Source organism: Littorina saxatilis, linkage group LG2 (assembly GCF_037325665.1).
Source record: "Littorina saxatilis isolate snail1 linkage group LG2, US_GU_Lsax_2.0, whole genome shotgun sequence".
In the NCBI taxonomy this organism is placed as follows: Eukaryota; Metazoa; Mollusca; class Gastropoda; order Littorinimorpha; family Littorinidae; genus Littorina; species Littorina saxatilis.
The window spans coordinates 4,153,648-4,166,949 of record NC_090246.1 but is presented as its reverse complement, the minus strand read 5'-3'; the positions used below and the strand labels follow the sequence as shown (position 1 = coordinate 4,166,949).

The window sequence follows — 13,302 nt, the reverse complement described above, 5'->3', positions numbered from 1 at the left end:
TAGGAAGGAGGTTGTAATTTGACAGAGGTTATGAACAGACAATGTGAACAAGGCAAGGTCTAATTAGGAAGGAGGTGGTAAATTGGGGGGGGGAGGGGGGGGGGTCTGAAGAAGGAAACAACAGGGTCTGAGGACGGCAACAACAGGGTCTGAAGAAGGCAACAACAGGGTCTGAAGACGGCAACAACAGGGTCTGAAGAAGGCAACAACAGGGTCTGAAGATGGCAACAACAGGGTCTGAAGACGGCAACAACAGGGTCTGAAGACGGTAACAACAGGGTCTGAAGAAGGCAACAACAGGGTCTGAAGAAGGCAACAACAGGGTCTGAAGACGACAACAACAGGGTCTGAGGAAGGCAACAACAGGGTCTGAGGAAGGCAACAACAGGGTCTGAAGAAGGCAACAACAGGGTCTGCAGAAGGCAACAACAGGGTCTGAAGACGGCAACAACAGGGTCTGAAGAAGGCAACAACAGGGTCTGAAGATGGCAACAACAGGGCCTGAAGACGGCAACAACAGGGTCTGAAGACGGCAACAACAGGGTCTGAAGAAGGCAACAACAGGGTCTGAGGAAGGCAAAAGAATGATGTGATTGAATCTTGCGATAGCTCACCTAGTGTAGATCTTGGCGCTTGCCCGCCCGCCCCCGCCATGCTGACTCTTGAGGTTCTCGAGCTTGGCGGGGCTGGGGATGAAACGCACGTCACATCCCTCCTTCACCAGCCGCCCTATCCACCAGTCATTGTTGAACTTCTGCACACACAAACATGCACACACACACACGTTGAAACATGCACACACACACACGTTGAGTTGAATGATTAGAGCAATATGAATTTAAGTTACACATATGACAACAGTTCTCAACGACCCATTTTCATTTTTCAGTCGTTGAATTTCTGCACACACAAACACGCACAAACAAAAACTGGGTATCTGACTTAAAGCAGAGCAATGATTTTTAGGCATAAAAGTATACAACTAAACCCTGAAAGCAACCCCCCCTCCCTCCCCCTTTAAGGAAAGTAAAAGAATTGATACAAAATTATTGTATTAATTGTAATGGACAATAAAGTGTTATTGTTACAAAATTATGCATTTTGATCTCAAAAATGCTAGAAATCTGCTAAGAGGGAGACAAATCTCAGGCCAGCTGTATCAACTAAGAAATTGTAAAGTATGTCGTCACCTCTTTGATATGAAGGTAGTCCCTAACTCCGAAAGACACTGCATATCCATGGACCGGAGAGTCGTCATCCAATGACCCATCGTACGAAACGTTGGTCCGCACTGCAAACGCAACTGGCTTTGTCTGCACACAACAAAACAATGCAACTTATATTAAGAGTAGATGAGTTGAGATGAGATGAAAAAACTTTAATGTCCATTTTCATAGTACATAACCATGGACATATCTCCACAAAGGTTGCTAGGATTTATTTTCTTCAGCAAATGTTCAAAAATGGCCGTCAAAATTTCAGCAGTTACCTTTTCTCCACAGTTTTTGACAATTTGATACCAGTTTCCTTAGTTCACCCACTGTCCATACCAAACAACATCCCTGCATCTTTATCTGGGAATTTTAAACAAGCATTTCAACCACACACTAGGACAATTAATATACGAGTTTCACTCCAACTACAGCAGCCCCAAAAGCTTGTATGTTATTTCTTACGAGAAAACTTTATATGTAAAATGTTAAATTTTAATGTCTAATGTAAAGCGCCATGAGACTGCCATTTGGTGGTGAACAGCACTATAAAAGAATGTTTTATTCTTATTATTAAGAGAAAAAGGGAGCTATCAGTATGACAAAACGTAGACTGTGTGGGCATCATTACTTCCTGGTCATTACCAAGACAAGGACTCCAGACGTATTTATCACACTAATTGCTGTCAGCAGCTGTCGCTGACTGCACACACAAAACTAGCCTAACCTTCAACTCTGCACTTATTGTAAAACAACATTATTTTGTAAACTGATGCTTTTACTATGTACAGTATGCATTAGAATGTACCGACCTGCCCACCCTTGTTCCACCTCAAGAGTAGCAATTTACTTCTTTTTCTTGTTGTAGAATTTTCAGCGTAGCAAATGGTGTTTTAGTGTCGCATTGTCTAAAATGTATTCGCACATTTAGGCTTTTTGGCGCAAGAAAATATACATGTATACATTTAAAAAAAGTAAGCTAAAAAAAACAAAAAACAATGGCCCAATAGAGTGTCTGCAGTTCCAGTGCCTGTTCATAGTGTTAATAAAATGCACCCACCTTCGCCTTTTCCAGTTGCTGCAGTGCCTGGCGCTCCGTTTCTCGCCGCAAGGCTTCTCGCTCCTCGTCCAGCGACAGGTCTGATGATGGCTGGCTGTAGTTGGAGTCAGCAGAACCCTGCAACACACAATGAGTTCCACAAGGTTACAATGCTGTTTGTAACACAAACGTTTCAACAATGTTCCACAATGTTAGTTGTTACAATACTGTTTGTAACACAAACGTTTCAACAATGTTCCACAATGTTAGTTGTTACAATACTGTTTGTAACACAAACGTTTCAACAATGTTCCACAATGTTAGTTCTTACAATGGTGTTTCTCACAATGTTAGTTGTTACAATACTGTTTGTAACACAAACGTTTCAACAATGTTCCACAATGTTAGTTCTTACAATGGTGTTTCTCACAATGTTACAGTAGTCTTTGAAACACAAATGTTTCCACAATGTTACAATGATGTTTGTAACACAAACGTTTCCACAATGTTACAATGGTGTTTGTAACACAAACGTTTCCACAATGTTACAATGGTGTTTGTAACACAAACGTTTCCACAATGTTACAATGGTGTTTGTAACACAAACGTTTCCACAATGTTACAATGGTGTTTGTAACACAAACGTTTCCACAATGTTACAATGGTGTTTGTAACACAAACGTTTCCACAATGTTACAATGGTGTTTGTAACACAAACGTTTCCACAATGTTACAATGGTGTTTGTAACACAAACGTTTCCACAATGTTACAATGGTGTTTGTAACACAAACGTTTCCACAATGTTACAATGGTGTTTGTAACACAAACGTTTCCACAATGTTACAATGGTGTTTGTAACACAAACGTTTCCACAATGTTACAATGGTGTTTGTAACACAAACGTTTCCACAATGTTACAATGGTGTTTGTAACACAAACGTTTCCACAATGTTACAATGGTGTTTGTAACACAAACGTTTCCACAATGTTACAATGGTGTTTGTAACACAAACGTTTCCACAATGTTACAATGGTGTTTGTAACACAAACGTTTCCACAATGTTACAATGGTGTTTGTAACACAAACGTTTCCACAATGTTACAATGGTGTTTGTAACACAAACGTTTCCACAATGTTACAATGGTGTTTGTAACACAAATGTTTCCACAATGTTACAATGGTGTTTGTAACACAAATGTTTCCACAATGTTACAATGGTGTTTGTAACACAAACGTTTCCACAATGTTACAATGGTGTTTCCACAATGTTACAATGGTGTTTGAAACACAAACGTTTCCACAATGTTACAATGGTGTTTGTAACACAAATGTTTCCACAATGTTACAATGGTGTTTGTAACACAAATGTTTCCACAATGTTACAATGGTGTTTCCACAATGTTACAATGGTGTTTGAAACACAAATGTTTCTACAATGTTACAATGGTGTTTCCACAATGTTACAATGGTGTTTGTAACACAAATGTTTCCACAATGTTACAATGGTGTTTCCACAATGTTACAATGGTGTTTGTAACACAAACGTTTCCACAATGTTACAATGGTGTTTGTAACACAAACGTTTCCACAATGTTACAATGGTGTTTGTAACACAAACGTTTCCACAATGTTACAATGGTGTTTGTGACACAAACGTTTCCACAATGTTACAATGGTGTTTGTAACACAAACGTTCCCACAATGTTACAATGGTGTTTGTGACACAAACGTTCCCACAATGTTACAATGGTGTTTGTAACACAAACGTTTCCACAATGTTACAATGGTGTTTGTAACACAAACGTTTCCACAATGTTACAATGGTGTTTGTAACACAAACGTTTCCACAATGTTACAATGGTGTTTGTAACACAAACGTTTCCACAATGTTACAATGGTGTTTGTAACACAAACGTTTCCACAATGTTACAATGGTGTTTGTAACACAAACGTTTCCACATACCCGTATTTGACGGATTACAAGACGAACCGTTTTATAAGCCGCACCCCTGACTTTTTAACAAAAAATTGGGACGAGCCACGTATAGGCCGCGTCACTATATTAGCCGCCGCCGAAAAAAATATCAGATCGTGTCAATCAATCAAAACAACCAGGCAAACGAAAGTACGGTATTTGGCGAAATCGGCTCCAAGAATAAACAAGTGAAACAAAGAAGAAAAGTGAAAGAATTTGAAGAAAAATATCAAACACACAATTTGTAACCAACACACACATGTAGTCTCGCCCGGAATAAGCTTTTTTGGGATGATTTACGACTCTTCCGCACATTTCGAGCAGACGAAAACACAGCATGGCGGCTCTCGCTCCTCCAACTATCGAGAGACACAAAAAAACGAAATCTCGCGCGCGCGAGATCCTGATACATCCGGTGTTTCTCTGTACGCTATCTTGTCACGACGACTTGTTGACAAACGAAGATTCGCGAAAGAAAGCGAAAAGCAAGAGAAAAGCGCCGAGTCTTGAGTAGAGAGCTAATAAAGTACTGGTAATCGCTAATCGAGCGAAATGAAAATCCGCGGCGACTTCCATTAGGTGAATGCTATTCAAGTTTAGGTAACATTTTAGCCGCATCTTTTTATAAGCCGCAATGCGGTTTAAAAAAAAAAAAGTCGCGGCTTGTAGTACATCAAATACGGTAGTTACAATGGTGTGTGTAACACAAACATTTTAACAATGTTACAATGGTGTTAAATGTACACAAATAGTTCCACAATGTTACAATGGTGTTTGTAACACAAATGTTTCCACAATATTACAATGGAGAGATGACACAATGTTCTATTGTAACTCACATTGGGAATCCTTCGCCACTTTCTTTGTTTTGTGTGACACTGAGGGGTCTCGGCAAGCCTTGATCCCCGTAACAAAGAAAGTCTCTTGGGATTCACAATGTGATTTAAAAATAGAACATTGTGTCATCTCTATCTAACTCAGGCAACAAACCGTTCATTAAACAACAAGGAAGAAGACGTACAACAACAAACAAACAATGTGTGCAAGTGTGATGTATTCATTATATCTCAAGGATAAATTGTAAGTTGTCAATTCAGGCAAATACAGGTAATGCTTTCTATACAAATATTGACTGGCAGCGAACAGGTTAAGGATGGGGTAATGTGCATACAATCACTGACATAACCAGATCATCCTGCATCCCTCAATCTTCAGACCTTAGCACCGCTTCCTGTCCATGATTCACACTGCACTCTCCCACAACACATTCCACACCTTGTTTCACTCCACAGCGCCAGTCTACAGCACTTTCCCTGTTCCAGTTATGCACTACTGCACGCTCTGTCATAAGCGGAATTAGAGAAAGAAAAATTTCGCCCTCTGGACAGGTCTGTGGCAGAGTACGCATTGCAGGTCGTGGCATCTGATCTGTTCGTGTTTACATCGCGTGCCATGCGTTGTGCTATTTTTGGTCAGCCCCGCCCCTTTTTCTGTTGCATGATGGGAGAGGCCGGATTGGCCGTGAGGTGTTTAACAAGGTAACCTTGCTTTTTAGGACCCTCCAATTTAAGATTTCCCCTTTTAGTTTTATTCTAACTTTAATGCCCTACTTTCTCTGACTCTGTTCACAATGACATCACTACTTTATCCCTTGTTCAGATATCCCCTTTTAGTTTTATTCTAACTTTAAGGCCCTACTTTCTCTGACTCTGTTCACAATGACATCAGTACTTTATCCCCTTGTTCAGATATCCCCTTTTAGTTTTATTCTAACTTTAAGGCCCTACTTTCTCTGACTCTGTTCACAATGACATCAGTACTTTATCCCCTTGTTCAGATATCCCCTTTTAGTTTTATTCTAACTTTAATGCCCTACTTTCTCTGACTCTGTTCACAATGACATCAGTACTTTATCCCCTTGTTCAGATATCCCCTTTTAGTTTTATTCTAACTTTAATGCCCTACTTTCTCTGACTGTTCACAATGACATCAGTACTTTATCCCCTTGTTCAGATATCCCCTTTTAGTTTTATTCTAACTTTAAGGCCCTACTTTCTCTGACTGTTCACAATGACATCAGTACTTTATCCCCTTGTTCAGATATCCCCTTTTAGTTTTATTCTAACTTTAAGGCCCTACTTTCTCTGACTGTTCACAATGACATCAGTACTTTATCCCCTTGTTCAGATATCCCCTTTTAGTTTTATTCTAACTTTAAGGCCCTACTTTCTCTGACTGTTCACAATGACATCAGTACTTTATCCCCTTGTTCAAATATCCCCTTTTAGTTTTATTCTAACTTTAAGGCCCTTCTTTCTCTGACTCTGTTCACAATGACATCAGTACTTTATCCCATTGTTCAGATATCCCCTTTTAGTTTTATTCTAACTTTAATGCCCTACTTTCTCTGACTCTGTTCACAATGACATCAGTACTTTATCCCCTTGTTCAGATATCCCCTTTTAGTTTTATTCTAACTTTAATGCCCTACTTTCTCTGACTCTGTTCACAATGACATCAGTACTTTATCCCCTTGTTCAGATATCCCCTTTTAGTTTTATTCTAACTTTAATGCCCTACTTTCTCTGACTCTGTTCACAATGACATCAGTACTTTATCCCCTTGTTCAGATATCCCCTTTTAGTTTTATTCTAACTTTAATGCCCTACTTTCTCTGACTCTGTTCACAATGACATCAGTACTTTATCCCCTTGTTCAGAAATCCCCTTTTAGTTTTATTCTAACTTTAAGGCCCTACTTTCTCTGACTCTGTTCACAATGACATCAGTACTTTATCCCCTTGTTCAGATATCCCCTTTTAGTTTTATTCTAACTTTAATGCCCTACTTTCTCTGACTGTTGACAATGACATCAGTACTTTATCCCCTTGTTCACAATGACATCAGTACTTTATCCCCTTGTTCACAATGACATCAGTACTTTATCCCCTTGTTCACAATGACATCAGTACTTTATCCCCTTGTTCACAATGACATCAGTACTTTATCCCCTTGTTCACAATGACATCAGTACTTTATCCCCTTGTTCACAATGACATCAGTACTTTATCCCCTTGTTCACAATGACATCAGTACTTTATCCCCTTGTTCACAATGACATCAGTACTTTATCCCCTTGTTCACAATGACATCAGTACTTTATCCCCTTGTTCACAATGACATCAGTACTTTATCCCCTTGTTCACAATGACATCAGTACTTTATCCCCTTGTTCAGATATCCCCTTTTAAGACCTGATTGTCTCAGGTGTGTGGAGGTGTTAAGGGTGAGGGGGTTCATATTATTATCACTCAGGGTTGTGGAGGTGTTAAGGGTGAGGGGGTTCATATTATTATCACTCAGGGTTGTGGAGGTGTTAAGGGTGAGGGGGTTCATATTATTATCACTCAGGGTTGTGGAGGTGTTAAGGGTGAGGGGGTTCATATTATTATCACTCAGGGTTGTGGAGGTGTTAAGGGTGAGGGGGTTCATATTATTATCACTCAGGGTTGTGGAGGTGTTAAGGGTGAGGGGGTTCATATTATTATCACTCAGGGTTGTGGAGGTGTTAAGGGTGAGGGGGTTCATATTATTATCACTCAGGGTTGGGGAGGTGTTAAGGGTGAGGGGGATCATATTATTATCACTCAGGTTTGTGGTGGTGTTAAGGGTGAGGGGGATCATATTATTATCACTCAGGTTTGTGGGGGTGTTAAGGGTGAGGGGGATCATATTATTATCACTCAGGTTTGTGGGGGTGTTAAGGGTGAGGGGGATCATATTATTATCACTCAGGGTTGTGGGGGTGTTAAGGGTGAGGGGGTTCATATTATTATCACTCAGGGTTGTGGAGGTGTTAAGGGTGAGGGGGATCATATTATTATCACTCAGGGTTGTGGAGGTGTTAAGGGTGAGGGGGATCATATTATTATCACTCAGGTTTGTGGGGGTGTTAAGGGTGAGGGGGATCATATTATTATCACTCAGGGTTGTGGGGGTGTTAAGGGTGAGGGGGTTCATATTATTATCACTCAGGTTTGTGGGGGTGTTAAGGGTGAGGGGGATCATATTATTATCACTCAGGTTTGTGGAGGTGTTAAGGGTGAGGGGGTTCATATTATTATCACTCAGGGTTGTGGAGGTGTTAAGGGTGAGGGGGATCATATTATTATCACTCAGGTTTGTGGAGGTGTTAAGGGTGAGGGGGATCATATTATTATCACTCAGGTTTGTGGTGGTGTTAAGGGTGAGGGGGTTCATATTATTATCACTCAGGGTTGTGGAGGTGTTAAGGGTGAGGGGGATCATATTATTATCACTCAGGGTTGTGGAGGTGTTAAGGGTGAGGGGGATCATATTATTATCACTCAGGTTTGTGGAGGTGTTAAGGGTGAGGGGGTTCATATTATTATCACTCTTTTGTTGACTGGTACTTGAGAGAGAGGTAAGGTCAATCAGTCATTCCATCAAGGCAATTACAACTAGCATGTGCCCAGAAAACTCCACAAGTAGACTGGAGAGATAGTGATTAGTGAAGGAACAGCACCACAAGTAGACTGGAGAGATAGTGATTAGTGAAGGAACAGCACCACAAGTAGACTAGAGAGATAGTGATTAGTGAAGGAACAGCACCACTAGTAGACTGGAGAGATAGTGATTAGTGAAGGAACAGCACCACAAGTAGACTAGAGAGATAGTGATTAGTGAAGGAACAGCACCACTAGTAGACTGGAGAGATAGTGATTAGTGAAGGAACAGCACCACTAGTAGACTGGAGAGATAGTGATTAGTGAAGGAACAGCACCACTAGTAGACTGGAGAGATAGTGATTAGTGAAGGAACAGCACCACAAGTAGACTGGAGAGATAGTGATTAGTGAAGGAACAGCACCACTAGTAGACTGGAGAGATAGTGATTAGTGAAGGAACAGCACCACTAGTAGACTGGAGCGATAGTGATTAGTGAAGGAACAGCACCACTAGTAGACTGGAGAGATAGTGATTAGTGAAGGAACAGCACCACTAGTAGACTGGAGAGATAGTGATTAGTGAAGGAACAGCACCACAAGTAGACTGGAGAGATAGTGATTAGTGAAGGAACAGCACCACAAGTAGACTAGAGAGATAGTGATTAGTGAAGGAACAGCACCACTAGTAGACTGGAGAGATAGTGATTAGTGAAGGAACAGCACCACTAGTAGACTGGAGAGATAGTGATTAGTGAAGGAACAGCACCACAAGTAGACTGGAGAGATAGTGATTAGTGAAGGAACAGCACCACAAGTAGACTAGAGAGATAGTGATTAGTGAAGGAACAGCACCACAAGTAGACTGGAGAGATAGTGAATAGTGAAGGAACAGCACCGCTAGTAGACTGGAGAGATAGTGAATAGTGAAGGAACAGCCATACAGGCAAGAAAAGGTAAGGGGATTAGAAAAGAGAGAGGGCTGAAAATGGGAAAACCAGGTGTTTGCGAAAGGTGGGCGAGTTAAAGATCTAATTAACTGAGATTTCTCTGCCAGAACCATCTGTCTAGGAACTGAGAAAATGTAGGAAACAACAGGGCATACACACATTTAAAAAAATGAGTAAGAAAAAGCAAAAAACAACAAAAAGTTTTCTTCTGAGAGAAAAGCAACAAAGCCCAACAACTGAAATAGCTCCTTACATTACATTTGCCTCTGACCTTTTTACTATCCATAAAAAAAGAAGCCCCTTTTTTCTCCCATGGCTAGAACAAATTCAAAAATACAACTTTGAACAAACCGAAAAAGAAACTGGGCCAGAAAATATATGCCTGTAACATAGAGGCATCCTATTTTTTAAGTACTGTACGTGAAATTCAGAGAGCGTATTGTCTTCATTTTTATTTTATTTTGTTGTTGTGCTTCTTTGTGTCCTCTTTTCAACAATTTTTCTTCAAGTTCAAGCCATCAGCATAATAGAACACATACATTTTACTTTGTCCCCTGCCCACAACCTTTTTCTGTGACATACATTGCAACAAATAAAGGAACAAGGATCCATGGTGCAATGTGGGTAAAAGGGAAAAAATGACCTAGTAGCAAAGGAAACAGTTCAACAGTTGGAACTGAGACAAAGGAACAACACAATGCAGCTGATCTCATGGAGAACTTCATAATTCGCTCAGCTTCTCTGGTCTTGAGCCACAAGGGGAAATTTGCTTCTTCAATTGTGTATGGCTTTCACACACTGACAAAATTATCATGTCCTAGGATAATTTTCTATCCCTTTAGTTGTAGAATTAGCAAGGGCTGTATACTAATGAGGCGTACTGGGATACTTAAAGCCTCCATTGTTACTGAAATTACTAAAAGCTTTTGATGTAGGCTGGTTGTTTTGCTTGTAAGATTCCTTTAGTTGTTGTGCGTGTGTGTGTGTGTGTGTGTGTGTGTGTGTGTGTGTGTGTGTGTGTGTGTGTGTGTGTGTGTGTGTGTGTGTGTGTGTGTGTGTGTGTGTGTGTGTGTGTGTGTGTGTGTGTGTGTGTGTGTTTATTTGTTTTTGCTTTTGTTGCATCTTTTTGTTTTGTTTGTTTGTTTATCCAAAAGTGATTCTGTATCAGATTACTTTTCTACTTAATGCACACTGTGGTACTACCATACTTTTCGGACTATAAGGCGATACTTTTTTTTTTTTTTTTTACTTAAAATCGTGGGGTCGCCTTATACACGACGTCGCCTTATTCTCGGATAAAATAGGTTTCACGAGCACTGTGAACTTGAAATCAATGAGCAACTAACAACCATTTAAGTGAACACAATTCAAGCAATGTTGATCGCCGAAAAAATTACCTGAACACTAGTTGCGTTGAAACACGACAGTCGACAGTCGGTCTTTTGACACTTCAACTGGGTACCGCTTCAACTTGCACTTCGACTTTGTCACTGTCAAGATGCCGAAAACGAAGAGAGCTTCATACGATGCTGCCTTCAAGATTAAAGCCATCGATCTTGCGATACGACTGGACTTTCTGTTTGAAACAGTGTTTCCTGCCGATTTTGAGCGGTCGCCATGTTTGATCATTGATGTTTTTTTTGTTTTTTTCTATGTACGATGTTTTTCTTCATTTTTTTCTTTCATGCCATCGCCTTATGCACGACACCATCGCCTTATCCATGGCATCGCCTTATTCTAGGCTTTTTTCATTTTTTTTTTAAAAAGTAGGGGGTGCGCCCTATACACGGCAGCGCCTTATAGTCCGAAAAGTACGGTAATCAGTAATATCACTATTCGCGATATGTGACTATTTCGGCAGATTATGCATGGGTGAGAATGTAAAATGGACTAAGCGAGGAAAAAGGGTTTAGAGGTTTCAAAAAGAGAAACACATATCAACGTCCTCATGGAATTTTGGCATAACTCATCTTAAACAGCTTTTCAGCAGAAGCCCACACTGATTATTTGTATTATGAAGTAGTGTTTATATGTGTACCTGGTGTGGATAGAAAGATCAAAGAATGTTTAATCATGTACGGTCCATCGTATTTTAGAGAATATTTCTCATGGAGAATGATTTACTTAGTCTAAAGCACAAACACATCAAAATCGCCAAGAATCCAGTTACGCCAAAAATTCAAAGACGACGACGACGACAATATCAAGATTTGTTTGGATTGCTAAAGTTTGAATAAAGAGACGACAAGCAATCATGCACACGTGACCACGATGCTGTCTACTGCTTCACAATGAATGAAACTTGTCCAGCTTTTCATACTCAAACTCAGCACCAGGAGGGGTTATAACAGAAGAATTCATCCAAAAGAAGGCAGAAACTCCTCATTTATATTTAACTTGACGTTTTCCATGACTTGACATTCCATACCTGTGACTATCAATAACTACTATCTCCCCCCCCCCCCCCCCCCCCCCCCCTCCATAACAGTTTTGGAAGTCAAGATCATCTGGGGACACGAACCAGCAACTCTTAATAATCTTATGACACTCTTATTTTGATCCTGACAATACTGCCTAAAACTAGCAAAAGAACCAAATAAAAACCTCTACCAACTCCCAAAGAGTGGATGCCACATGAGTACTATTGTCACTGAGGGTAGCTGAGCAGTGCCAAGAAAGTGTCGCCCCCATCATACATAGTACAGTGACACCAGTCAGACCGTGACCCCCCCCCCCCCCCCCCCAATTTAAGACACCCTCCTTGTCTTCCCAGACTTTCTGTGAATAAAATCTGTAAAAATTACCCGCATTTTAAGACTCTTTGCTGTTTAAGACATGATTTTCTTAGATATTTTGAGGTCTTATTGTATTCCACTGTAATATTTCACTTTCCTCTTGTGGCTCAAGACCCAGTCCTGATAAACAAATACTCTGTTAACCATTTAAAACAGGATACGCATTAATCAAATAAATATTCAAACTTCACTTGGAATGTTTAAGCATCAGATAAAAACATGCAACATCTCAACTTGATTGCTTGGGGTTAACAAAAAAGACCTACAAAAGACCCGTGAACCTCTCTCTGATCAACGTGAACCTCTCTCTGATCAACGCAGAAGCTACTATTGTGTTCACCTGCCAGTGTTGAAGAGTGGTTCAATGTATACCCGGCTTTCCTTTTGAGCTACAACAGCGAAAAGTGCAGAAACATCCTTCTTCTTCTTCTGCATTCGTGGGCTGAAACTCCCATGTACACTCGTGTTTTTGCACAAGTGGATTTGTACGTGTACGACTGTTTTTACCTCGCCATATAGGCAGCCATACACCGCTTTCGGAGGAAGCATGCTGGTATTTTCGTGTTTCTATAACTCACCGAACTCTGACATGAATTACAGGATCTTTTCTGTGCGCACTTGGTCTTGTGCTTGCGTGTACACACGAATGGGGGTAATGCACTAGCAGGTATGCACATAAATTGACCTGGGAGATCAGAAAAATCTCCACCACAGGCGCGATTCCAACCCACGCGCTTTGAAGGCCGGCGTCCTACCACCAAGCCATTGCGCCCGTCTCAGAAACATCCCATTCTCATTGTTCCCTTCAGGTTCAACCACCCATAATTTACAAAGCAGAAAATACAAGTACCAGTTTCAAAACGAAA

General features: G+C 40.6%; 1 protein-coding gene across 3 annotated transcripts in view; it reads right to left on the bottom strand.

Annotated features, from left to right (window-relative positions):
• Window positions 1-13,302, bottom strand: part of LOC138958042 (voltage-dependent L-type calcium channel subunit beta-1-like) — a 76,940-nt gene that overhangs the window by 25,988 nt on the left and 37,650 nt on the right. For all 3 annotated transcript variants that reach the window (XM_070329088.1, XM_070329089.1, XM_070329090.1), the window contains 3 exons: window positions 2,272-2,388; window positions 1,191-1,313; window positions 615-754 (listed from right to left, as the gene is read on the bottom strand). In XM_070329088.1, coding sequence (XP_070185189.1) covers window positions 615-754; window positions 1,191-1,313; window positions 2,272-2,388 — 380 coding nt within the window. The remainder of the gene's footprint in view (window positions 1-614; window positions 755-1,190; window positions 1,314-2,271; window positions 2,389-13,302) is intronic.